Below are 27,757 nucleotides of genomic sequence, written 5' to 3'. Positions count from 1 at the left end.
TCCAGCGGGTCGGGGTTTGAGGGGGGAGGGAGGGGACTGCGGCCGTCGCAGCCGGGCGATGCATCCCCGGCAGCCGAATACCGCTGATAATGACCGACCCTTAACAGCACCAACGGGCACAGCGTCGTTTTCCCTCATTGTAGCCCCCGGGCAAAACGAAATCCCGAGGGCAGCGCCATGGGAGAGCCCCCCCCACACTTTTCCCTCGCCTTTTCGGGGAGTCGAGGGGGGGCTCATGAACCTCCAGCGGGCCGCATCAGCCGGGACGGGGGGGGTAGCGGGGCTATTTCGGTCGGGCCGGCGGCCTCCCCCCCCGTCCGGGACGGGGCGGTGGGGCCCCCCCGGTCGTGTCGGGGCTGCGGGGGCCCCCCCGGTCGGGCGGCGCTGATTGGGCTGCGGGCGGCCGGGCCGGCGGAGCCCCCGCCCCGCGGCTCCGCCCGGCCCCCGCCGCCGCAGTGACACTAATGAGCGAGTTCTTCCCACCGGTCTCCTGCCTGGAAGTGCTGACAGATCAAGGCAACAAATTTCAATTACAAGCCCTAATTTGTGTCCGCAGAGCGTTTGTTACCCATGTCAGTCCCGTTCGGCCCATCAGACGGGGCAGAACGTGGAGGAGGAGGAGGAGGAGGAGGAGAAGGAGGAGGAGGAGGGGGAGAAAAAGAGCGCATCTGCAAAAAGGAATAGAGTTTTTTTCTTCCCCCCTCTTTAAAAAAAAAAAAAAAAAGGAGAAAAAAAAAAAAACTTGGCTGATAACTTGGATTTAAAAAGAAAGGCGAGGAAAAGCCCCAGCCCCTTGCCTGCGCGGTCGGGAGGACGGGAGGGCGGCCGGGCGCGGGTGCCGGTGCCGGTGCCGGCGGGCCTGGATGCGCGGGCTGTAGGGGGGCGGGCATGGCCGACAAGCGGCGGTCCTCGCCCGGCACCACCATGAGCCTGAAGGCTCACGCCTTCTCCGTGGAGGCTCTCATCGGCGCCGAGAAGCAGCAGCAGCAGCAGCAGCAGCAGCAGCGGCAGCCCAAGCGGCGGAAGCTGGGCGGCGAGGACGAGGCGGCGGACGACGAAGGGGGCAGCGGCTGCTGCGCCAAGAGCTCCCCCGCCGCCGGCGGCAGGACCTGCGGCGACATGGAGCTGGGCTGCGCCGCCCGCGGGCCCGCCGGTGAGTGACCACCCCCGGCCCCGACCCCCGGCCCCGACCCCCGACCCCCGACCCCCGCGGGAGGCCGTCGGGTGCCGCCAGGCGGTGGAGCCACCTCCGGGGGGGCCCGTTCGCGACACGCTCGTGCCGGTGCCCGCGGCTCCGCGATGGGGATCCGCGCCCCGGGACGCGCTCACCGCCCGCAGCCCCGCCGTGGGTGCGCAGCCCGGCGCGGAAGGCCGCGGACAAGGCCGGGTGTCGGTACCAGGCGGGCCCTGCCTCTCGTTCCCCCAACCCCTGGGGCTTCCTCCCCGTCTCTCCTCTCTCCGCAGGCGGCGGAGGCGAGGACGGCTTCCCGGCTGGGTCCCCGGCAGCCTCTCCCGGCGGTTCCCCGAAGGGCTCGAGGCCCGGCTCGCCGCTGCCCGCCCCGCAGGCGCCGCGGGTGGACCTGCAGGGAGCTGAGCTCTGGAAGCGCTTCCACGAGATCGGCACCGAGATGATCATCACCAAGGCCGGAAGGTAACGGGCACCCCGGGGCGCTGCGGGGACGGCCCCGCACCCCGCGGCCTCCCCCGGCCCCGCGACGGCCGCTGGAGGCGGCGGGCGCCGGCCGCCGCACGAAAACGGGCGAGAAAACGACGCCCCCCCCCCCAAAAAAAAAAAAAAAAAAGAAAAAGAGAAAAATCTTTACACGCCGGGGAAATGGCGAGAGTTTCAGATGGGCATGTGGCCGTGTGGGGTTTCCTGTTCGTTAGGGTGAAGCCTGCGAGCGCCGCGTCCTTCTGAGGGGAAACTTTTCCCCCTTTGCCAGTGGATACAGATGGCAAAAACCTGGATAGTATAAAAGTATCTGAACTTATTAGAAATTACAAAAACATATTTTATTGAATCCATATGCTACCTTCTGCGTTTTCAGAGAGGCTTTATTAATGATTGAAACGCAGTCTTGAACAGCACAAAGCAACATTTGTCTTAGCAGGGTCCAGTCAGGGATTTTCTTTTTTATCTTACAGGTGCACTGAAATAACAGTGCAAACTAGTTAACCACAGTCAGGTTTACCGTCCTGTGTTATTTTTTTTCAAGAATAAAAAGAGATAGGATTTTTCTTTCCAGTAACGACTTTTAATTGATTATTTTTTTTTTAGAGGAGCAACAAATAGTGGATAAAGCGGCATGGCTTTCAGGTTTATAAACCACAGAAAAGTACCTTTCATTAGCTCGCAGTCAGCTCAATGTTATGATGTTTCTTTTTTGGCATCGAGAATGAACTTCCTTGATTAAAAGCCATGCCAAGCATACGGTGAAATAAGAAATGCATTTTTTATGTTAAAACCGCTGCATCAGTTAATTATTCCATTTTCTCCACAGAAGGACCTAAATTGTGAACGTATTTTTTAGAAATTACCTTGTACGTTCGTTTCTGCTTTCAATAAAGAAGTTTTACTATACCTTTCAAAGACAGAGTAACTCTTGCACTTCACCTTTAGTAAGTTGCAGACAGGAAGTCCGTCTCAATAAAGACCATATTGTTTGGTTATAGCATGGCACATTGGGTTTTATAACTACATCCTTGCAGTGTTATAATTGTATCACCATGGATTCAACTTTGTAATTTGCTGATATACAAATGATACACCATTTGCCGCTGTCAGTTCAAGCAACTGGCAATTTACATTTCCGTAAGCATTGCTGTTCCTGGACGGAGATGGTTTTTGCACATCTCCAGAAATAAATTTCTAGTTAATATTTCTAATGGGCTCTAAAAGTGTGTACTGCTGAAGTAGAGTCTCAAAACAAAATGATTTACTGTCTAACAAGAAAGCTGAAATGGTGTGGTAATAGTTGCACTCCCAAAGCGTATCCCAAAACATACGAAGCATTGTTCAAGTAAATGCACTTTAAAAATCTGTTTTGACATATCGAATGGACCATTTCATGGCTATGTAACTGTAATCGTCAAAAAGGACTCTGTAGACTAAAAGGAAGAACGAGAAAAATCCCACGAACTCGTTACTTTTCCTAAACAACCATTCCCAAGTCTGTTTCATATTAAAAATGACCTCTCTCTTTCCATGTTCAGGCGGATGTTTCCCGCAATGAGGGTGAAGATCTCAGGTTTAGACCCACATCAGCAGTATTACATTGCTATGGATATTGTGCCAGTGGACAACAAAAGATACAGGTACGGTGGCTTTATGGCAAAAAACACATCTTGCAAGCTGTAGGGATCTCAGCTATTGGAAGAAAATATTAACAGCATGTAAATTAGCAGAAGGTAGTGTTTAACCCTCCGTCTGATTCCTATTTTCATCCTGGTACATTAAAACAAACAAACAAACAACAACAACAACAACAAAAAATACTATGCCAAGGTGCCAAGTATGCAAAAATAACTGCAGTGGTGTCAAAGCTCTTTATACCTTTGGCTTATGTTTTATGTGTGCTGTGGGCAACCACCAGGTCTTCTGCTTTCGCTGTCTGCAGTTCTAGTACAGTCAGAGAAACATTATCATACATTATTTCTCATCATATCAGTGGGAATTAGTTCCTGTTAACAAATAAATATGTAATTAAACATTTTTTTTTTCTAGGGTTGCATAACTTCAACATTAACAAATAACATTATATCATAAATATCTGATTTAATGACATTAGAATGTAGTGCACATAAGCTTTCTTGGTCGTCCTTCAAATTGATTCTTTCATTTGCTTCAATAGCTGTTTATCACTGAGATACTTGGTTGCTTAGATTCGCAAAGGGTAATATTTCTAATTACTGTTTTTTAAACAATCAGTGGCATTATTTCTGAGGAATAATGTGAGGAACAAAAGTAGCTGTTCTTCCAAAATTTGAGAATAGGAATTTTGTGCTTAAACTCTTACTATTGCAAGGGTAGTTTTATTTCTAGTGAGCTAGTTCCACTTTGTTGAAACCACTGGTCCTGTAGAAATGATAGTAGCATTGGGCCCACAGTAGTTATTCCTATGAGTTCTAGAAGTTTTGTATTCATGCTTTACAGACGTGATCCTGTTCTTTGTAGTAGCCAGGAGCAGCCTTGCCAAGTAGTTCAGTGGAGGCAGGAATGGGTCCTTACCCATTGCTGTTTTGATTGTTTCAACCCTATACTTAGTATAATTTACGGAAAACCGCTGCAGATTTAATTGTGGAAGTAGGAATATTTCAGACTAAGACTAAAAGGTTGGTTCTTCAGGAATGTTTCCTTATTTCCTAAACAAACACTGCCCTGTGTTTTTTTGCATGTCCTTACCTCATTGACTGTAATTTTGTCCTTTTCTCATGCGGTATGTAAGCAGTTTCTTATGAACATTTTTGATTTTGTATTTTGCAACAAGGTGTCTATAAAAATGCTGAGCGTGTCCAGTGCATATACCTATGGAAGGCTTTTCTGGTTGTACCATAGGGGGAAAAAGGCTTTTTTTTTTTTTTTTTTTTTTTAAACAGAGAAGTGCAGCTGAAATGATTTTTTTTTTCTCTGTTGTTTTTCTTCATGTTGCAAGTGTACTTTCACTTAGCAATCTAAGCATATCATTCCTAGAAGGTCTGAGCAGTTTCTTAACTCACAAGAAGAGCAAAGTAAATATTCCAGACTGAACAAAAATGTTAATATTAAAAACAGTGTCAGCAAGCATGAGTTGTTTAAAATGCACTTTATTTAAAATAAATATTTTCATGCTGATCCGCACTGTCTGCCCAATGAGATGCATGGTCCCCAGATAAGTCACTTAACAAAAGTTGTATGACGGGCAGCATTTTTGTAATTGGCAAACTTAAATTTCTATAATCATATTTTAGTACCACACCTTTAATCATCCTATTAGATGTTCATGTTTCACTTGATTCCCCTTTTCATCGTTTGCTATGCAATCTCCACGTAAATTTATTGCTGACTTACTTTAACTCCTACTGTTCATGTGGCTTTGCAAAATGATTGCCTTGCTGATTTTTATGTTTGAAAGATGCAATAGCAGTCATATATTGAGCCTAGTCACTAGCTGTCATAGCAGACAGCAAAACTAAACAGAAATGAAGAAAATTGCATGTAGATCTAGATTTCTAACAAATTTGGATCCCACTGTAAATATTTGGAATCTTAAAGTGTGGTTCAAAATATTTTATTTTTATGGCATTATTTACTTTTGCAGGAAAAGCATGTATTGAGTATAAAACAACAAATACAAAATAAATGAAAAATGTTAAAATGGTTGACTGTGTGGATTAGGGTTGAGAACTTCTCTCTGCAGAGGATTCGGGAAAGGGTACTGCCACTGTTCTAGATCTTAGTTTTCCAGCTTGATATGAATTGTATGAAGGGATTCGTGTATTGGGTCACTTGGTTTTAGTTTCTTGTTATGTTGTTTGTCTTTTTTTTTTGCTAAGGAACTGAATTGTACAAACACATGATTTGATATTATTTCCTGTTTTTATTAGAAAATACAGCTCATTTACAGGAATTTTACTGTACTCGGAAAAAAATACCTTGACATTTTTATTTAGTCCTTTTTAAACTGCTCTGTGAAGTATCTGCCTTCAAAATAAGTTTTCTACTGAAGAAGGCACTACTTTTGTAAGAAAATGATTTTTTCAGCATTGGCCTATCAAATGAAATATAAACTGTGTTTTTTTTTTTTTTAATTTTTAAGCCTTTCTGCAGTGCTATTCAGGAAAAATAATAGTCTTGCAGAAATAGCTAGAACTTAATTTGACATAGCTTCATTATTTTTCCCTATCATAATGTTCTTTCCTTTCAGTAGCTTTATTTATAGACTCTTATATTACAGTCAACATGTTAAATCTTCCATATATGGAATTACTACTTGATTTGATAAATGAGGGACCAGATTCTGCTCTGTTTGCTGATGCTTTTTCTGAGTGGAGCTGTAGCAGTCAATGAATTGACACCAGCTTGAAGTGTAGCATGGAGTCTAATGTACATACTGTTACTGATTTTAGGAAGACTAAGGTTGGATGAAAGCATGAGTTTTAAACTTATGCACAAACTACCTTTGTGCAAACCAAGACTGTGTTTTGAAACTTAAATTGTAACATTTATTGTCCTTTCATGCTGGTCAACTGATGGGTTCTTGCTATATATATGGTCCCTAGTAGGTTAACCCTTAACAGGTCTGATCAATTATTTCAGGTTTTGTGGTTACAGACTTTTGTTTTTTTCTTACAGGTATGTTTATCATAGCTCCAAATGGATGGTGGCTGGTAATGCTGACTCCCCGGTACCACCTCGTGTTTATATTCACCCCGATTCACCTGCTTCTGGGGAAACGTGGATGAGACAAGTGATCAGCTTCGACAAACTGAAGCTCACCAATAATGAGCTTGACGATCAAGGGCATGTGAGTACTCAGTCTTCTACGGTATTATATGTAGGCACATTGCTCAGCTCTGAAAGACTCTGACATACAGCTTCAGGGTGCCAGAAATAGGCTTGACTTTTGAAAGCTGTTTTGGAACTTTACCGTCCAGATCTAAAATCTGCTTACTTTCTGCTCTGACAATTAACTGCTTATTAGAGCCTGCTGTTTTACTCCCCCCTCAAAGATAGAACTCCTTCTGCAAAGTAAGACTTTACAAGGCTAAATTGCCTAATATGAAGGGGCAGAATTGCTCTCATGTTTTCCCACCAAGCGTGTTACTCGCAACTTGTGCTCTGATCAAAAAGTACATTTAAATTCACAAGTGGCTAGGAGAAATATTAATAGTGTGTAATAGCTTCATGTGAATAAAAATGCACTTAACTATTTGTTTAACCTAAACATTTGTGTGAAATCCCATGAGGTGTTAATAATTGCAGTCAAAAACGAACAACATGGGAGCTGGGTTTGCTCCGATAATGATTTATTGCATACCTTATGAAGCAAGACCCTTTCACAGCTGAGGCTCATTACTTCTGAAAAAACTGGCGAAGACGTATGCAGTATGAGTGTTCTGTTTGCAAGTTCTAAATTGTTTAGTTATGACATTATCTAATGTGACAAAATGTGTTATGTTAATATTTCCTTTTCTCTTCAAAACTGTTGAAACATGACAGATGTAAGCCAGTATCTTTCTAGCAATCCTTAAAATAGTTTTAGTTGACACCTTAGGAAAAAAAAATAAAAAATGAGAATTGTTTTTTAGCCCAAGTGGAGTCTTTAATTTTGAGAAATCCAGTAATAAATGGCAAATGTTGGCTTCCTTTCAAAAGGAACATTGAATTCCAAATGGTAGAGTTTTAAGATGTAAGGGGCAAGTTTTGAGACAGGATGTGGATTCCATTGTCCTAAGCATAGCCCAGTTTATTAAGCGGGATACTTTCTCCTTCATGGACAGGATTGAAAGAAAACATACCTTGCACAAAGTGCAAAGATACTACATGCATCTTTCAAAATAGTTGTAGCTCTGTGACATTAAGCCAGGTATTTTCTGAACACGTATTCCAAGTATAAGTATGACTCTTTTTTTCCCTATTTGCGTTTGCAAAGGAGATTAACTTGAGACTGTGGTCAAATTGCGCAGGAGTTAAAACTTTTATAGTACAGACGCAGGAATACAAGAGATGGGCTGGACTGAGCAAGCAAATGCATCGTAAGGATGAAAAATCTCCCTTTCTTATAATACTATTCATAATTTTGCTATGCTCTTCCTTAAAAAGCTCATGTGGGTATTTACATCTTTTGAGTGAGTAGTGCTTTTGTTTAGGATTGTAAAAGAGACGTGGTAAGTTGTTTATTTCCAGAATTACATTTATGGGGTCTTATTTGGCATTGTTTGTTTGACCGAGTACTAGCACAGGTAGCCCCCTTAGTTTCCTCAGTATCTGCATATTTGAGACTCTTTTTGAATGGGAGTTGCTTTCTCGGAGTCCAGAGTATAATGTAACAGTTTACAAAGTTTACAAACAAGCAGATGCGAATGGGTAGAATATCACTTCTCCGATGGAGAGCAGGCTGGTTACTTTCTGTACTTGGTGGTTTGTGAGGGGCAATGTGTGGATGCAGTGGTCCACCCGTGCACTTGCAGTCACAAACTGCTTTGTGATAAAATCTCTGATACGTAGAGAATTGCATTACTGCGTTTTTCCATCCCAGTTCTTAGCTTTGTTTTTATTCAGAACCAAAACCTGTGTAGTGTACGCAGCACACCATTATTCATAACATGGGGGGATATAAATTTTCTGGTCTTTAGTTAAGTGTTTTGATTTGGAAACACGTGAAGCAAAGCTCTAGTACAGCGATTTGAGACACATTGAACTGATTCAGAGCTACGGCAGAGCCCCTCCTCCCCAAAATGGAAATTTAAGTATTAAAATAAAAGGACAAAAGAAGGATGACTGTAAAATAATTTCATATTTCTCAAATCTGGGAAATTGCAAACATGTCATTCATAATTACCAGAAAAGGCAAAAGCAGAAAGCAGAAAAGTGTCTTTTCCAATGGGTACATTTTTTCTTTTAAAGCTATGGTAGTGTGGAATGCTGTATTGAAAAAGCTATGTAGCCTCTGAATGCCTCCAGCAATAATGGAAAACGAATAATCATATTTTGTGATGAATATAAAAAACAATTGTTTCTCATAAGCAGGAAGGAACCATTTTTCTCAAGAGGGTACCAAGGGAGGGATGGTGGATTAGAAGAGCCAGAGGTCAAGGTCATACTGTCCCTGGAATATTTGTTTTTACATCAAGTGTTCTGACTCTCCCACCCCTGTAGTGGGAGAAGGGATGTATTTTAGGCTATTAGAAAGCATTTTTTCATCCTCGTTTTCATCCTCTGCTTAGGCAGAATGGCTCAGAGAATCCTCTGTGGGGTCTCTGCACTCTGCCTTCCTTCTTCCAGTGATTGAAACAGCACCGGGGTTTAGCTGTTCTTTGGGTACACTTTCTGTGCTGCCTGGTTCCGGGACTTTATTTCTTGTTGAAATCATTCCTTTGTTCTTTCTGTCCTCCTCAGAGGTGTCAGTTATTGCAGAGTGTTTGTGTTAAAATTGTAGGGCTCAGTTTTGATCTTGTGGACGCAAATTTCCATTGAGGTAGGGAGTTCGCATGCAATCAACCCAGAGCCCTTTTACCAGAGTATTAACTCTCGGAGCTGCTGACAGAAGTGACTCACAGGAACGGGAATGGGGACTCTATTTGCAAACAGACGCTAAGGTAGTATTTCTGTGTAGTATTTATACTGTGGTTGTAACTAACAGCAGCCAGCTCCTCTTGCGTTGCGCTGGCCCTGTGGTAAATGGCAGCGCTGGCCGGGGATTAGCTTCTTGTTCAAGGGATCGGCCATCTCTGAGACAACTTGTTTTGCTGCTCAAATGCTTCTGGACTTCTTGCTGCCTGCTGCTATTTTCATCAGTGTTTTGGGTGGGAGTTGGTGACGACGTAATTTTATAGTGCTGTTCCGTGGAGGGGTTTTGAAGTACATCTGCACGTAGGACACTCTCTGATACTTGCGTTCCTGTGCAGGCTGAGGAGATCAAGCAAAATTTGTAAGGATATGTTTTCCTTCTGTATTTTTGATCTCAGAAGGGAGTCATAGAACGAATTCTCTGCGTTGGAAAGATTGTGTGCCCAAATGGATATTAAGGCTCGATGACACCATTAGAGCCTTTACTGTGGCATTTTTTTGTCATACATCTGAGTTACGGTACAGAAAAGTGAATCTGTGTTTTGCAATTGACACTGAGAAGTGTGTGGTTTGGGTGCTCTTTGTCTCGTGTCAATGCCGCTCACCTCCAGTCTTTGGAATAATTATTACATTGTAAAATCAGTCTCTCACTCTGGTGAGAGTTGGTTGGTTTTTCGGTTTTTCTATTTTGATGCGGTTTTATATCTGCATTTCGACAGAGGGCAAAAGTCAGTATTTTTGATGCTGTTCTCTGTGCTTTTCAATTAAGTATGTATTTGATGAAGAAGAACATCTAACTCTTAGTGAAAATGAGGCCGTTAGTATGTTAATTGTTCCATGGTAGTTTGTTGTTTTTTTTTTCCTTCCCCAATTTGAAAGTGGGGTGAGGCTGGAGGCAGAGGCGGGCTCTTGCTCTGCCCAGACTTGGCTTCAAGCAGTAAGCTCTGCTTACAGTCAGTGGGTAGTAACATCTTCTTGTCACAATGAAAAGCTGGAAAACATCAGCATTTTCACTTGCAGTTTCTGTCTTTGTGAAAAGAGAATTCATGTTCCTTGACTCCACACATTTCTCTGACTGCAGAAAGCCTGACTGTGTGGGCTTTGCTTGATACAGAAAAATTTTTGGAGGCAACAGCAGTGAGGTGAGGACAATGCCACCATGCCAGAGGAGAACTGGTCTCACTGGTGCTGATGCTGACAGTATCATGGCAGTATCTAAGGTCTCATCATGGCAGCATCTTTCAAAACAACCATTTCAGAGGTAATTCTGGCCAGAAAGAGCTTTGTGCATTTGTTGGTGCGGTGGCCTTGACTCCACACTGCCTCCGTCTCTCCCCAGCCTGCTTCTGCCTTCGTGCTGCAGGGCTGTTGCCTCATCCTCCCTGCCCAGGTAGATCACGTCTTGGGAGCTGCCGTGGTGACAGTGTCACAACAGTGAGGACTTTACATTTAGAGAGATGTATTCCCCTGGGAAGTAACGGTGCAGTGTTGGTAGGCGCCATCCCTCTCAGCTCTGACCAGAACCACTGTGCTATTTGTCCTCACACGGTGGAGGGCTCGGGTATGGTACCTTGATACATGCGAGAAAGAGTGGCTGTTTTGTAACCTTACGGTAGTGAAGCTAATGTCTGAGGTTGATGATTTTGCTAGGAAAATATTAGGACACGTCTGAAGACAGCTCACTCACTTAGGAAGACTGTCTAACCCAGCGCGGGGGCAAAATGTGGCTGTGCCGCCTCCAGAGCAACTTGGGGAAGAATCTGGGACTTCGCTGTGAGCAGGGCTCCCCTGCTGTCTTTGAGCTCATCCCAGGAGGGATGAAACTGTGCTCAGGGTCTTTCCGCGCAGCTGGGCAGGGTGGTGGAGGGACACTCACAGCGCAGATCCGGGAAGCTGCTCCCCTCCCTGCCCTGCCCGAGGCCCCAGCGCTGCTGCAAGCTTTCAGAGCGGGCGTCACATCTGCTTCTCCTTTTACTCTCCTTCTACATGGTGTTGCTCTCTAATTCAATAGGACTTGACAATTAGGTATAATTTATTTAGAGTTGAAAATCCTGGTAATTAACAAAGATTCCCATCATACAAGGCACGGTACAAAATGAAGAACAATTTTATTTCTTTTTTTCCTGCTGTGGATCATTAATGGGCTAACAGTATATCAGTACAGGAAATTTCAGTACAGCATAGAGCCAAGCCAGGTTGCTTTTACAAGATGACAAGGATCAGTTTAGCCACAATACCAACCTAGATGAGGAGTGGGAAGCGTTTTTTCTGTGCTACTGGGACTTCACTTGTTCTGATACGTGAACAAGTTTGTTCACAGCTGCCTAGGTTATCATTGCATACATGGGCAAGTCTGCCGTGTGAGCAAGCAGTCATATGCACCACAAAACTTAAAACAACTGTAACACAAAGGTTACAGTAAGCAGAATGGGAGCAGAGTGTGGTGTGCTCAGTTGTACACAGGCAGATGACAAGGCACAGAATAACGATGGGCTTGAACAGGGCTCTCCTTGATGATTTTTTTTTCCTGTTGCATCAGTATCTCCCCTAGTATCACTGGGTGTTCACAGGAAAACAGGGTCAGGAATGTGCTGTCCTCTCTATATTTTCATTTTATAGATTTTTGCCAACAGAGGACTGAAAGGATTGTTATAAAGGAGAATATACATTTGTATGATAAAAATATTGCTTATGCAAGATTCTGAAAACTGGGAAAAGGTCTCATATGAGAACATCCATAGGGCACTCCCTGAGCAAATTAATTGGAGCCTGTGATGTCATTGTCAAAACCTTACTTACAGGCTAATAAAAACGCTGATTATCCAGAAACTTGGCTTATCCAAAATGGGGTCATGTCATCTGGCCAGGACCAAGTGTAATAAACTAGCCAAATGCTAGTTTATCCAAATGAATGTAATGTCTTCTGTGTCATTTGGATGAATGAACTTCCATGGTATCTGGCATTCAGGCATAAGGGCTCTGTCAAGTGCCTGAGCACATACACATTTTGAGGCTACTCAAGGAGCAGGAAATTAAAAACCTTCCCCTGAATTTTGATTAGGGGTTCCACAGGCCAATAGCCATAGGGCTATTTATTTATCAAGTTACTAATTTCTTAGGCCTTCCAAAAATAATAATTGAGCTTCCTTTTTTTTTTTTTTTTTCTTTCTTTTTTTTTTTTTTCCTTGAAATCTTCTATTTTCATAGTGGTTAGCTGAAGTGGCATAGAGTAAAATAAAGGAAAAATTGCGTATGTTAAATTTCCTCTAAAATTTGGGAGCAATACCAAGAATTATTTTTATGTTTAGCTTTATACACTATGAGTTCATATTGTTCTTGTTTATCCTTTATTATGAATTGAGTGTTTTATGCTGGGAGGGATTTGTGTATTGATATTCATTGTCTGTAAATGTATTACAAACCTAGGCTTAGTAACATTTTAAGCTTTTGTCTTTTGGTGTTGTTTTACTCCGAGTATCTGCTGTTTCAGAGTATAAAAGTCTCAGATCACGTTCAAAACAAAATACATTTTCCAGCCTTCTGGATATCAAGAAGAAAAATGCTTCAAGCATATCCTGAAGGCTCCAAAAACAAAAGGCAAATGCTGCTGTTGTTAATTGTGTTAGATCAAATCCAGGCTCAAGTGGAGAAAAAAAAAAAAAAAAAAAAGTGACAAAACTTTCCTAATTCCAGTGGGACCAGAACTTCACTCCTTTTTTCCTTTTTTTTTTTTTTTTGAGCCCATCCCATAATTTTGGGGTTCCTGAGTCATAATTTCTAAATGCTTAGGGTTGGCAATAACATAAATGCACAGACTACTGTAATAACAACCTTCAGAGGTTAAAACAAACATTTGATTTCCAGTAAGTGGAGTGGCAAACACATGCCATAAGCTGTGGTTTCAAAAAGCCATTAGTCCTGGAACAACAGGGTGTCCGTTCTAATAAATGTTATCTTTTTCCTTTCTTTTGATTGCACAGATTATCCTTCACTCTATGCATAAATACCAGCCTCGTGTCCATGTCATCCGAAAAGACTGTGGAGATGATCTGTCCCCCGTCAAGCCTATCCCTTCAGGAGAAGGGGTCAAAGCATTCTCCTTTCCAGAGACAGTATTCACTACTGTCACAGCATACCAAAATCAACAGGTAACTCGGGCTTTCTGCTTAGCATTTTGTAGGCTTTTCAGAGAAGTGTGAGACAGGAAAAAACAATATATGTTGGTTATACCACCAGGCAGCATTGCCTAACCCCCTTTAATACTACAAGTAGCTTTCACTAGTAGTAGTGCAGCAGCGCCAAGAGGCTATAGCTGAGACTTCAGGCCATGTGGACTAGGTGCTGCCTGTAAAAAGTAATTTTTGTAATGAAAATCTCACTAAGTTGACAACATAGTTAATAATGTCTTAATTATAAATGCAACATTGAAGAAGAAGGCAAAGAGGAATTTGTTTTTTAAAGGTGTTTTTGTACCTGTACATGTAGATAAGTGATCAGATAGAATTTGCAAAGCACTTTTGGGCCTGACCCCAGTAATTTCAAAACTCTGTCTGAAAAATGTGCCCCAATCCCTTAAAAGAAAAGCTAAGGTCTGAAGAAAGTAGCTGTAATTTTTATTAATTGGATTCAGCATATATTATTAACTGAAATTTATCCGCACAGACTCAACATTTGCCTCTTATCACCACTTGTTGAAGTATTCATATACAGAGTAACACCATATTTAGTGTTGGACATTTTATTAATTCCATATAAGCAACTGTAGCTATATTTTGGGAGATTATAAATGCCTTGTTATCTTTACAGAGAGAACCGTGTCAGTAATGTCAAGAGACCCAACTAAATAATGAGATACAATTACTTCATGCCTACTGTTTTTATTTAAATGAATTACAATTTATTTTTTTTCCTTTTTTTTTTTTTCCTTTTTTTTTTTTTTTTTTTTTTTTAGAGAGAGGATAATAGCTTAGCGATAATCTCTCTTTTCACTCTTTTCACATTTCCTTCTTGGCCCATATAGAAATAAAATTTAATTTAAATTTTATTGCGATTAGGCCATGTACTCTCTTAGGTGAAGAATGACATTTTCCAGAAGATTTTACTCAAGAATTCCAACCTGCCAGTTAGTAGCATTAAATACCTATTAGCTTCTCAGCGGATTTGCAAAAATAATGGTCAGAAGACTGGGCCTTGTTTTGCAGTGTTTCAAGAGAGCTTTCTTAAACCATGCAAATAGTAAGACATTTCTACTTTAAATGAATGGAGCTAGAATATTCAACTGACAGCTTCATTCTGTCAGGAGAGTCGTTTTTTGTATTTCTTAGATAAATTTGTAGATACTAATTTCTTTAATCATCTTCACAGATAACTCGCCTGAAGATTGACAGGAATCCATTTGCCAAAGGGTTTAGAGATTCAGGACGCAACAGGTAGGTGCTGGGAAGGAGATGGGCTTGTTGTTGCTGCCAGAATCAGTTTGTGAAGGCTAGTAGTGGATATTCTTCATACAGAGGGGAATAGCTGTATTTACAGACAAATTAGTCTGAGGACTCAGACTCCCTGAGGGAGCACTTAGGCTTCCCAGTAACATTCTCAGTGGTGGCTTCCTGTTCCTACTCCTCTGACCCTTGGAGAGCAAGAACGGGTTGGCACGTGGCTTGACTCATGTGCTCGAGTTTCCTCTGGAAACTGCAGTATACTGTGAAGGCTGAAAATTGAATTAATGCATCCTGAGGACTCAGATTTTTGAGAGAGTGACCAGAGTGTGCTCCAGAACGGGGAGCCAAGGAGGCTGTGTCACCATTTTTCTTGGGGGCAGTGTTGGGCATCGCAGTGGGAGTGTAAGTAATGATACTGACCTGGGCACGGGAGTTTTCAAAAGCCAGCAGGCAAGGTTGGAAGGGAGCACAGCTGGCCAAAAGGAGTGGCTGCTCCTGAAGACTTCCTCCTGGCTAGAGACACAAATTGCAGATAGCACTATCCAGCCATAAGCTCAGACTCCCCTGAATTTAGTGGCATTTAGTATGGATGAGTGGCTCATTGTTTTCTCTTAAAGGGGGAGAAACTAATTCTGCTCATGCAGTAACCTTATGGTTATTACATTTGTGTAGGTGGAAGACCTGTGTTCAAATGTCTCTTTCACTTAAAGAGTTTTAAATACACTTCCTAAGTGAATGCTTTTCCTAGTAGGCTATAGATGACCTTGAAACAGGCCGGGTTTCCACCTCTTCTGTTGCAGTTGGACTGATTAATTGCTTGTTCTTTCTTGATCCACGATTCTTTCAAAATAGCAATAGGGAATCTGAGTAGTGCGAAGTGGAGACTTGGGTCTGGTCCCTGCTGCCAGTACAGATGTGGTATCTTATCCAAAGACTGTTCAATGCAAAATACTTAAGCCTGTTATGAATTGCATGTTAAACCATTTCAGCTAAAAAAAGAAGCATTTAATTGTGGTGCATAGTATACATCAGTTCCAGTGACCACTTTGCGTTTGCTGTCTACAGCTGCTATATTTATGACTTCGTCTTCCAGAGAAGGGAGCAGACTGTGTACCGGGAGGAATGTTCAGAGAGTATCTTTTGTTAGCTGCTTTAGTGAGTTTTTCTTTTAGCACAGGCTACAGCATTAAAAAATGTTTTATGCTTCCACCTGAGTTAACTAAAGGTTGAGACTGGCCAATAATAAAAAAAAAAGAGTATTTTTTAGAAGATGAACATGGGGTGGGGTTATAAAAATTTACAGGAGCACACTGCAAGTGTCTTTTCAGTTTACACTTTGTATTTGCTGCTTTCTAAGGTTTTTGTGTTCTAGCAAAAACCAACTGGCATTACTCTGTCCTGAAGCCTGGAAGGGATGTCCCATGCAGTGGCATAAATAGACTTTTGTCCTCTTTTGTAGCATTCTATACTGCAAATAAATGAACAGTAACTTCCAGATAAATACAGCAACCAAAGAAGCAAAACAAGCTGTGTGTACTCGAGCAAGAAAAAAAATGCTGAACATGCCATATTTGACAGCTTTCCATAGGCAATGCTATGCACGCTTATTGTAGAGCTATAAAATAAATGTTAAGGAGGCTTAATAAATGCGAAGGAGTCTTCTAAGAAGTATGCAAACCTAACTCCTCTGAAATTTCTGATTAAGTTAGGTCAGAATTTCATGCGTGATGCTGTATGAAACAAGAGAAAATACCCTTGAAAATAAACTGGAAAGGATCATTCTGAAAGGAGTCTTGAACTGGATTTACTCCTGATATAGTCTGAATACAATGTAGGTGCTGTGAGTGTGTTGCATCTGCAACTGTGCAAATCCAGTTATAGTTACTGGGGCTATCCAGAGAGGTTTTTGGTTTGGCTGCTAGGAATCGGTTTGGTTCAGGAATTAAAACAAACAAACAAACAAACAAACAAACAAACAAACAAAAAACACCAGCCACATAAGATTTGAATTGAAAACAATTATAGTTTACAGAAATGGATTATGAGGCCAGTTTTGTAGAAAGTGCTTGTGTATAATTGTATAAATGTTTCAGAATTGGCTTTAGATAAGGTCCAAAAGCTTTTACTGTCATATATGCACCCATTACAGAAGTAACTCTTGCATACTCTCGTCTGTTGCAAATAGACATTTGTTTACTGATCTCAGTATTGCTGTTTTCTTCCATAGGATCTGTGGCACCAAATAAGTAGGCTTGGGAATGCAGCTGAGATTTATAATTGTTGAGGAAAACAGTAGTTTACTCAGCTGATTATTAATTCACTCTGTTGCTGGACATTGAAATTAAATGTTAAGATTTTGTTATCTTCGTTGTTCTGGCTGTTATTACCTAGGCATTTTAGTCTGCAACAAGTGTGAAAAATGCTGTTCACAATTCCATCAAACTTTTCAAAGTAGCTTTAATTATTGTGGCTATCTTATTCTGCACTGCTGCATGCAATAATTCAGTTTAATTAAAAATATTCCCTTTCAGGTCATTCCCTTTGAGCCCCAAAGGCTATTTTACAGAAATCAGTAGCTTCACCTTTTAAAAGCATTCCCTGCACATTTGCAAAGTGCAACAGAATTTATGTGCTGAGAATAGTTTCATTCTTCAGCTAGGCCTTAGGTTTGACCCTATAAAAACTTTTACTCAGGAAAGGACCAGAATTTCTCTCTTTAAATACTTCAGGAAAAACATAACTGTTTTGTTAAATAAACTTGGCCATTTGATAGCATAAATTAGGGTGGTGATAAAATGTGGAAATTGTTCGAAGGCATCTTGTATAAATTATCACCTTGGCTACACTCCTCCAGGAGGTGGCTTTTATCTCTACTTTAACTAGAAATGAAAATTCACCATTACTGAAGAAAATGAAGGCTATCTTTTTAGTCCAGGTTCAGCTAATAAATACTTTATAGCTATTTCCTGAAGTACGTTTGTGATCCTCCTGGAAATGCAACGTGGAAGAAGCAGTATCAGAAGAACATGTTGGTAGCTTCAAATTGGTCTATTTGCATAATTCCAGTTTACAGAGTGTTGCTGCTCAAAGGCAAGCACTTGTATTTGGTTTGTGCCTGATGTTGACACTTAACAGGCCTTTGGGGCTCAGCAGCCAAAAATAATAGCAAAATTATACCTCTGAGCTGCATTATTTATAAAATTCTGTCAGAAAGCAAATGAGCCTTTACCTTCAGGAAATAGAGATTCTTTTAAATATTATCTGCCAAAATTGTTTAGCCAGATATTTCTGTTTTGTCATGACATTGTTGAAAGAAAATGATTGAAGATTTTCAGTTTCTAAAGGCATTTTGTCCAGCACATAATGTCTGAAACATAACATTATATTTTCACGTTTTAGTAGCAAAAGAGCTGTACACCCATGCCTTGCTCATGTTGTGAGCACAATTTTCCAACTCATCAACAAAGTCTGGAAGTCCAGTTTCAATAACAGCTGTCAGCTGATCACCTTTGTTCTAGTCAGAAATAGGAGATCATCTTCCTGGCAATTAGAGCACTTGCTCTTATAGAAATGTCATAGTAGGAAATTATTTAACATCATAACATTTAACGGCCACCCAAAAAACAAACAAACAAACAAACAAAAAAACCAACCAACATCCCCCAAAATAAAACTGAAAAATAAAAGCAGACTTGTAGAAGAAAGGAACTCTGCATGCTATCAGCCAAGTGACTGCACATCACAGAATCTCATGAGTTAGCATGTAAGACTCTTTCAAAAAACAAAATGAACTTCAGAATAATCCTGAAATGTTAATAATTTTTACATGTTTCTGAGGTATTCAGATAAATGTGACAAAATACAGCTTTCTATCATAATGCAATGATGTTTTTGTTCTAAATAGGATGGGACTGGAAGCTCTGGTAGAGTCTTATGCCTTCTGGAGACCTTCACTAAGGACACTTACGTTTGAAGATATACCTGGGATACCCAAACAAGGTAACAGTCTTTGTGGTTTTTCAAAACAAAAATGCATGAAGATAAAGCTTTATGCCCATCATTCCTTACAAAAATCTAGGTAAGTGTCTCACCTGCAGAAAATGCGACCAACCAACTGCAGGCCATCACCTCTCATCAGCATTAGTCTAAGTTAGAAAACAAGTGCTAACTTAAGGACTGTGGCAGCAAAAATGTTAGGTCATAAAGATAAATCAGATCACACGTGGAGGAAGATGACATTTAAGGACAGAATAACCTTTTAATGAGTGTTATGGTCTGGCTAGCTACACAAGGCAGAGTTATTATTAGCGAATTCTGTTGTACACATCCAAACTCAAATGCAGGAATTGCATTGCATTTAAGAAAAAAAACAAAAAACAAAACAAAACAAAACAAAAATGAAAGAAGAAGTGTTATTTATGTATTGAATAAACAGTTTCAAGCTTAAGTTTGCTTCCTCCTTGGAAAGCTTTCTTGATTCTTAAAGACCAGTTCAGTGAAAGTATCTACAAACTTTATATGTATTCTAGAGCTTGAAAAAATGGATCTCCTCTCTGTTCTTTCTCCTGCTCCCCAGTTCATAACCTCTTGGCTTTCACTTTCCCTGCCATAAAAGTAGTGCTGTGTGAGGGGGGGATATTTAAATGGCCTGTGAGGATATTTAAATGGCCCCCTGAGAGAGGGGACTTTCCATGCTCTTTTCTAAGTTCCTTTCTTTCCAGAGCATCACTGTGCGTATAGAAAACTTCTCAGACTTTTCACAACTAAATCAGATATCTTGCTCTTGAGTCTTAACATTTCCTGCTATCAAATTTAAAAACATCCTATCAGCTTTCTTGGTAATATATTCCAGAGTCATTAAGCACCTTCAGAACAAAAATTCAGAAAATACAGAAACACACAGAAGTCACTTTTCTTAACTTCTCCTTAGCCCACTCCTTTGAAAATCTTAAGCATGAGAGTTTGATGTGGGCAGTTAAAAAGGAGTTTTTTTTGCCAAGTCACAGATGTTTAGGATAAACGTAGGCAAACTTTTGAGCAGAGGGTGGAGCTGGGGGGCTGGTCCTTTTACAAACACCTAGAATGAGGTGGTAGCACCAGCCTTTGTCAGACTTCATAAGACTGACAGGCAACTAACTGTGGAGTTAACCTGTCTAGGAGACAGACCAGCTATATCACCCTGTTTGTACATAGCAGCACTGTTTGAGAGTAGGGGAATTGTTGTTGCTTGAGGTTAAGGAGCTTGTTGAAGTTATTGCTGATGTTTGGAGAGTGGGAACGAGGATCCGTGCACACCTTTAACCTCATGTGCCTTGGCGTATAGAGATTTATAGTTTAGGCAAAGAGACTTGGTGAAAAACCCCCATTAGAAGTCTGTCCTGATTTTTAAAATTGCCCATCTCAGATAGTGGAGGTGTTGAAACGGAAATCCTAGGATCTGTGGAATTTGGAGGCATCTCATAGTGCTTTGTGCCTGTAACCTGTTAGTAGAACAACAAGCTGGAGTCAGAGTTCACTGATAACTTATTTTTCTTTTTACTAGTTCACCTGTCATGAAAATTTGTGAGCTTACTGACAGTATGTATCTCTGTGTCATCAAGCTCTTTAACTATTAATGTGATTCACAAACAGGAGAGACTTCCTTGCTAAGTGACTTTGGCCTGGAAAGCAGTGAAAGACCCAAATCCATTTTTCTAAGCTCATTTTCCCAGGAGATATAATTTCTAAGAAAAAGAAGCTTTTTGTGCAGCTGGGAAACATTCAGTCCTCAGAAAAAGCTTCACCTGTAGTTAGCAGTTCATTTTTAGGAACACTCAGCACTGGTATTTGTGAGGTTAAAAGTTCTGATACCAGTAAATGAACAGTTCATCCACAGTTTTCTGCAAACCTAAACACCCACCTTCACATTCAAGAAATGAAACAGCTCAGTACACACTTCTCAGCCTACACCTTTCCTAAGTTGTTTTATCTATGAGAGCCTCTATCATTTGAGATGAGGAACTGGTTCCTTAGCTGGCGCTCTGGCTGTGACAGTTGGGCACAGAGGGAAGCATATGTCACACAGAGCAAGGGCTGAAACCCACTCCAGAGCATAGCAACAACAGAGACAACACAAAATTCATAACTTTGAAGAAGGCTTCCTGTGGTGTGGTACTTGAATGGCTACACCTTGGCTGCCAGAATTTTCTTCCAGTGACAAACAAAGAGTAGTTAACCTTTTGAACAGGAGCTGTAAGGTTGGATATATGAAGTGATGGTCACAGAAGCATAGGTTGTGTTCAGTTCTTGGATAGGTCTTTTCTTTAAAAATACGCATGTGCCATCCACACACACCTTCACATGTACATAACAATATTTTTGAATTATTTTGTGCCAAGTGTTTCACATCAAGGGTTATTTTAAAAGACAAATGTCTTGATCTGTCATCTAAGAAATGAACCTTTCCCAACATGTTTCTTACACTGTCATATTCTCTTCCAGGAAATGCAGGTTCCTCTACTTTACTCCAGGGATCTGGCAGTGGAGTGCCATCTACCCACCCTCACCTTTTGCCGGGTTCCCCTTGCTCATCTCCAGCCTTCCATCTCAGTCCCAACACTAGCCAGCTCTGTAGCCTTGCTCCAGCTGACTACACAGCTTGTGCCCGCTCAGGCTTGACCCTGAACCGATACAGCACTTCTTTGGCTGAAACCTACAACAGGCTCACAAACCAAACCAGTGAGACGTTTGCTCCCCCAAGGACTCCCTCCTATGTCGGTGTGTCGAGTAGCACAACTGTGAATATGTCAATGAGTGGCAATGATGGGGATGCATTCAGCTGCCCACAAACTGGCTTATCCATGCAGATTTCAGGGATGTCTCCACAGCTCCAGTACATCATGCCATCCCCATCCAGCAATGCCTTTACCACTAATCAAACCCACCAAGGCTCCTACAACACGTTTAGACTGCACAGTCCATGTGCGCTGTACGGATATAACTTTTCCACATCCCCTAAACTGGCTGCCAGTCCTGAGAAAATTGTTTCTTCCCAAGGAAGTTTCTTGGGGTCCTCACCAAGTGGAACCATGACGGATCGGCAGATGTTGCCCTCTGTGGAAGGAGTGCACTTACTTAGCAGTGGGGGGCAGCAGAATTTCTTTGACTCTAGGACCCTAGGAAGCTTAACACTCTCGTCTTCTCAAGTGTCTGCACATATGGTTTGATGAAGCCTTTAAGTAAAAGTACAGTATGTTTGGTGTCTACAATGTATTTCTTCTGGAATATGAAAGGACACTCAATGTAGCTTGTAAAGTGTGTGTATATATAATATGAGAGGAAGTTTCACTGAATTTTTGACTTGTTTGCGGCCAGATTATTCTCCTATTTTGAGTTACACGGAGTTTGTTGCAGCACAGACTGCTTTAGTTTTCTGGTATAATACACTTAGTTGTATAACACGTTGGGACATATGCAACAAATTAAGTAAGACTTCCTCCCCTCTCCCCCTCCTCTTTTCTAACCCCTTTAAAGAACGAAATGACACTTAGTGTATTAAACAACACAAACAAGCCCACTTACATTTCGTATAGTACTAGTGAGTTTCTTTAAAACATTCATACGATGGTAAGCTGATGCACCAAAGGCATTTTGCAAGCTTCTTCTCTGTTATAAGGGATATGAAGGGTATTTGGACTTTCAAGTGTTAAGCATCAAGCATCCAGCCTAAAATAGAAGTTTAGCTAATGGATTATTTACAAAGTAAACGGAAAGATTAGTTTGCCTTCTCATGATACACTGTTTTTAGCTTATCAACAGCACGGCATTCTTACTAGGATTTTTTTTCAGCATTAGTCTAGATTTATGATTAGGTATTTGGAGACATATAATGCATATTCAAATTGTGGCAATATGAGTGATTTAAAACAACAGCAGAAGAAGTGGTGTTCCTTGGTTTAGAATGAACCTTGGGGTGCTACATTTTTGTCAAAGGAAGGGCTTGATGCATTTTTTTTCCTCCATAAATATTGCCTATAAGACATTTACTGGACAGTAGGATATTCTAATGTATCTTTCTTGTTGTATTTTTACTTTTTTTAAAGGCAAATGCAGGTTTGATTTAGAAAAAAAAAAAAGTGCGCAGAATGAGAAATTCCATTATTGGTTTTACCCTTTTGTGTGTTTTGTGATTTTTTTTTTAATAAGAGCAAAAAGTCTTCCATCCTCAGTGTCTCATAAATAAATTGCCTGTAGCCAGTAGACAAACAACCCAGTTTGCCCACAAATATTGCTGGAAGCAGAACTTTGTCATAGTTGCCTCCCTGTAACATGGTCAAATTGGGACCAGGATTACAATAGGCAAAATTCCTTTAATAGTTTACTTTGAATGCTACCGCATGACACCTACAGCCTATTTCCCTCCCTCCAGGGAGCCATCTGTCTTCCTTTCTTGTTGCTTTCTGTCATGAGGCTACTACCGCTCTGTTTCTTAAACAGTCTTTGCCGGGGAATTTGAGTAGTTTATTTCCTTCCAATATCTGGTTTTAACTGGTGTTTGCAAGAACACAGATCAAAACCTGCTCCTGACCAAGCCTTTCTGGAGTGACAAGGACACAAGGAGATATTTGTCCTAGGGAAACTTCTGCCCTCATCTGCACCTGTACTGCCCTGGTGTGTGCCGGTGGTTCTGCTGCAAGAGCTGCCTTCCAGATGCCTGCCTGTTGAAGCTGAAACAAGGAGGGTATGGAAGAGATTTTAATGCTTAGGAGGATGAGTTCAATGTTTCCCTAAACCTCATCTATACTGTGCAGTTGATGTAAAGGCATTTTAAAGCGGGTACAAATGTAACTGAAAATGCTTTCCTTATTGACATTGAAGGAGAATAAGGCCCTCAGACTTAACATATTTCTCTGTTAGATTTTTCAGTGAAAGTGTATTGTTAAACTTTGCAAGAGTTCCAACGTCTTTCCTGGAAAACTGGGTTTATCCATTACCACTTCAAGAAATACTCAATGTAGCTGATGTTTCTTCAGTGGATTAGAGATAATATATACAGAAGCAGCCCTCTCTCTGTCTCTTACTATTATTTGGGAATAGGAGGGAGACCACAAAAGCCTTAAAGCTCGTGGCTGGAGAAGGCTTTATTTCTATTAGTTATATATATGTTTATGTTAAAGAAGACACTTAGAATGTTCTCATTAGAGCTGGAAAGACAAGAGGGTGAGGCTGCAATTAAAGAGACGTGGGTTTGCTTATTTGATGTTGTAAACTTCCCAAGTGACCTTGGGCAATTCACTCAGCCTTTCTGTGTCTATTTTTTTTTTCTTCTGTAAATTGTGCTACTAGCAATTCTTTGCCTCATAGGAAATGCTGGCAGTACATTGAACATGAAGATGTTCTTTACGTCTGATGTACTGTGTGCCATACATTCAGGACGAATGGCTAGGTAGTGTTCATGTGTGAGGATAACAAAGAGCATTCATGTACTTTGAGTCTGCTGCTCGTTTTGGCATTGCAGTGTTCTTTGAGGCAGACCTGACAGCAAAGACTTGCAAAGCTAAAAAAAAAACTGTTCAAAAAACTCCCAGTAATACTTTGTGAAATGGTTCTAAGATGTGTAGATGATGGGAAATTTTTCAATTATGTACATTGTCATAGCTCTATTGGTTTAAATTAACAAGGCAGTTGTGTATTGTAATTCATGTTCCAGCCAAAACTTTGAAGTGTTGCAGTTGGACAAAGTGTTAAATGGGAGGAATGGTACAATTAATCTGTACATGAAAAAGGATAAGCAAGATAATTATCCATGTCATCTGAAGGGCTGTGACTGGGTAGAAATGTGGAAGAGCTAAGTCATGCATGTTCCTGCAAGGGGAAAAATAGATTGTGCATGCATGTATATGGAGGTGCTCCTGGCAAGAGTATGTACTTTGTCACCTGGGATTTTTTTAGAACTGGTCTCTTAGTTTTCCTCAAATGATTGCTATCATATAACCACACAATATTGTTTGAAACGTTTGTTCCTTAAAATTTGAATCGTATTGTAAATACTTACTGATGTGTCATTGTGAAATGACTAGCTTTTTATCAACATAGTAAATGCTACATATGCATTATATCTATAATTATATATCTGTATTTTACAAAAATGTCACAGAAAATATATTAAAGTGTGTATCTAAACACTTTTTACTATATTTGCAAAATTAAGGGGCTTGGGCCTTTTTTTTCCTCTACAACTTTAGCAAAAACAAGGTAACTCTAAGGTAAGCTCTGAAACTGAAAGACAATTCAATAAGCTACAAATACCCAACAAGTCTACAATTCTTGTATGTTTCAGTTTAACTGCATGCCATTGAACCTCTCTGTCATTTGTATGCAGAGGTTGTGACAGATGGTGGGCAAGAAGAGATGCTGAGCCTGATAGCAGAGCTGTGAGGTTTGGGAAGAAGGGAGTAAGCAGCTTGCTGTGCTAATTTTTCATAACCCAGCTCATCCCAGCTGCCAAGACAAGTTCAGCTGCTCCTTATCAGCTAGGTCTGGGAAGTTAACTCTTCCACGTGACCAGGTGCTTGCATGAGAGCTCGATGCCCTTCAAATCTTCTCTCCGTGCTTGTACTAAGACAGAGTTTATGACCTATAATCAGCTGGGTATGCTGTGCCTCTATTCAGCAATGAGCAGCATTTCTCCCCACAGAAATACTCTTAACCATAGTGGCCTTATTTCCCATTGTACTGCAATAAATGATTCCATGTGACATAGGGCACAGAGCCTGAAAATATGATTGCTTTAGAATACTAGGGTTTCGTAGTCACTTAACACCAGCATTGTTACAAATGACCAGAATTATGGCAAGAGAAGTAGGCATGAAAATGCTTGATCATAAATATCACGCCTCTGGAGAGAATGAAAACTTCTGTTTGTAATAAGAGGAGCCTTTTTTGGAGTGGTACAATCAGACACTGAGAAATCTCATTTCTGCTTGAGCAGAGGGCAACAGGACAAAATCAAATTGTTGGCAGTAATGTGAGCAAATCTGTACTGTGAGCAGTTCAGCATAGGGGATAGTTCACAGGTTCTATGGGTGTATTTTTCATGTAAGGGTAATAGATCTAATTAGACTGTATAGAAATGTGTATAAAGGCTGTAAAGTAGCTACCTCTAGAAGAGATTTATGTAATATGAAATTACTATTGCACTCTTCTGAATATGCTGTCAAACTCTCATAGCCTTATTATTTATGTTTACTCTGAAATTCAAGTTTTAATGTCAATGACTGCAATTATCATAAAGGAATAATAGTCTTTATGGGCTGCCTTTTCACTTCAGCTGAAAAAAAATACATTAACTTGTCAGCTGAGCTCTTCAACTTAATGTGATCCTCAGATACAATAGTTCTTGTATTTAGCACAAAGGTGTTACAGTCAGTTTAATATATGCAAAACTACAGTCAAATTCATGTTCTGTCTCATTTTCCACAGTATTCCTCATTTACCAGTTATTTCAAAATACTGATGGGCCAAGATGGCACACAGTTTCAATAGGTGAGGACATGCCTAGGAAATAACATTTCTAGAGGATTGAACTTGCCTTAAATGTTTTTATCAATGTTGTTTTGTTCATGGACTTAAAAAGTGCTTGTTAACAAAAAAAGAGAAGAAATCCTATGCAGTCTCCAATTACTTTTGCATAACAGTATCAAATTTTCCATAAAACTAACTCAGATACTTTGGTATCCTACAACCCAGACAGAGCAGTTCCAGCAAATGAGAAGATGAATCTTCTGGACATAATTGGAGAAAGATAGGGACCTAAATAAGTGATAGTTTCTATTCATTGTTGATATCAAACCTGCATCCTCTTCATCTGAAATGGTTAAAACTACAGCTTTGTACAGAAAATTTCTAAATCTGTTCCTTGCCAAACACAGCCTGCTGGTTGAAAGCCTGTCCCTTCTTCAAGTATTGTCACCATTGCAGTTGCTTGCCTCTCTGCTTGCAAATGCACCAGATGAGGTTTGCAGGGGAAGGAGATTTTATCCCAAAGCACACTTCCACAGAAAGGACTCATTACACACAGTGAAGTATTCCCTGACATTCCTGCCACTTCCTGCCTTTCCATGCTCCAGTCCTGCAGCAGGGAATGACAGGAGAAATGGAAATAGCAGAAACGGACCCCACAATCCTACACACATTTTCCAAATGTATTCTTTTAATTATAAGTCCTATGTGCACTGTAATGGCACCCACAACTTGCAGCTTATCTAAATATATCTCAATGTACCTCTCACAGGACTGACAGCCAAGGCTAGTCAAAAAGGATAAAGCAGGATATGAAAATACCTGTGCTACCTGAAAGCTGGGCTATCACAGTGAATGCTAAGAGTAGCCCCAGCTCAGACTTACCTACGTCAGTACTGCAGACATTTTGACTATGCCTTGCGCTGATGTTCATTTGCACACCACTGGGTTTTATTTTGATGCTATAATAGGGGGCCAAGAGCAAATTCAGAGCATATTGGAGGAAACCTGCACTCCACTGTGGCCAGTGGTAATGTTGCCTTTGACTGGAGAGAGATTTTGCCCACTATGCTTTAAGGATGCCATATTTTCAGACCCCAAGCCATCCTGCCTTCCGTTGGTAAGTGTGTCACCCACACAGCAGCTGTAGTCATACCATTGTCAGGCACATTCTTCTGGCTCTTCAAGGTGTTTTTCAGGTGGATAGTTTTTATCCATTTCATATGCTCATATTTTGTTTTTAAATCTGTGCCCCTGCTGTTTTCGAGCCACAGTCTGCCCCGCACAGAAAGATAAGGCAAGCCTGGAAGTCAATTCTACCTCCCCCAAAGCATTGCCAGTGGATGGTTTATTCACTTCCACTGCAGATAATTGACTATATATTTCCCACAATGTTTTTATTGTATTTTACAGAGAAAAGTAATAAAAATAGAGGCTGTATCACAATCAAAGCAGTGTTTCCATTCCTCAGGCAATATTTTTCACTAACCCAAAGGAAAACACCTCCCTATTAGCAACCAGGAAAACACCTGGTTGCTATGCTCTGTATATG

At 40.9% G+C, this 27,757-nt stretch overlaps 1 protein-coding gene across 1 annotated transcript; it reads left to right on the top strand.

The window, feature by feature from the left end:
• The first annotated feature begins 558 nt into the window (after positions 1-558).
• On the top strand, positions 559-24,867 carry TBX18 (T-box transcription factor 18). The gene is made up of 8 exons (XM_084513876.1): positions 559-1,153; positions 1,465-1,651; positions 3,214-3,315; positions 6,332-6,503; positions 13,249-13,416; positions 14,633-14,697; positions 18,611-18,705; positions 21,187-24,867. Exons 1-8 carry the CDS (start codon positions 889-891, stop codon positions 21,909-21,911), a joined length of 1,779 nt encoding a protein of 592 aa, XP_084370002.1. The 5' UTR covers positions 559-888; the 3' UTR covers positions 21,912-24,867.
• Positions 24,868-27,757: the final 2,890 nt, after the last annotated feature.

Source organism: Aythya ferina (genome assembly GCF_964211825.1).
Source record: "Aythya ferina genome assembly, chromosome: 3".
NCBI lineage: Eukaryota > Metazoa > Chordata > Aves > Anseriformes > Anatidae > Aythya > Aythya ferina.
The sequence above is the reverse complement of the archived record's forward strand: the minus strand, read 5'-3'. Positions and strand labels throughout refer to the sequence as shown.

Bases quoted from the DNA above. Each gene is read 5' to 3' on its own strand.
- TBX18 (XM_084513876.1), top strand. From the start codon at position 889: ATGGCCGACAAGCGGCGGTCCTCGCCCGGCACCACCATGAGCCTGAAG. The intron at 1,652-3,213 runs GTAACGGGCACC...TTCCATGTTCAG, and splicing joins ATCATCACCAAGGCCGGAAG to GCGGATGTTTCCCGCAATGA. The intron at 18,706-21,186 runs GTAACAGTCTTT...ATTCTCTTCCAG, and splicing joins ACCTGGGATACCCAAACAAG to GAAATGCAGGTTCCTCTACT.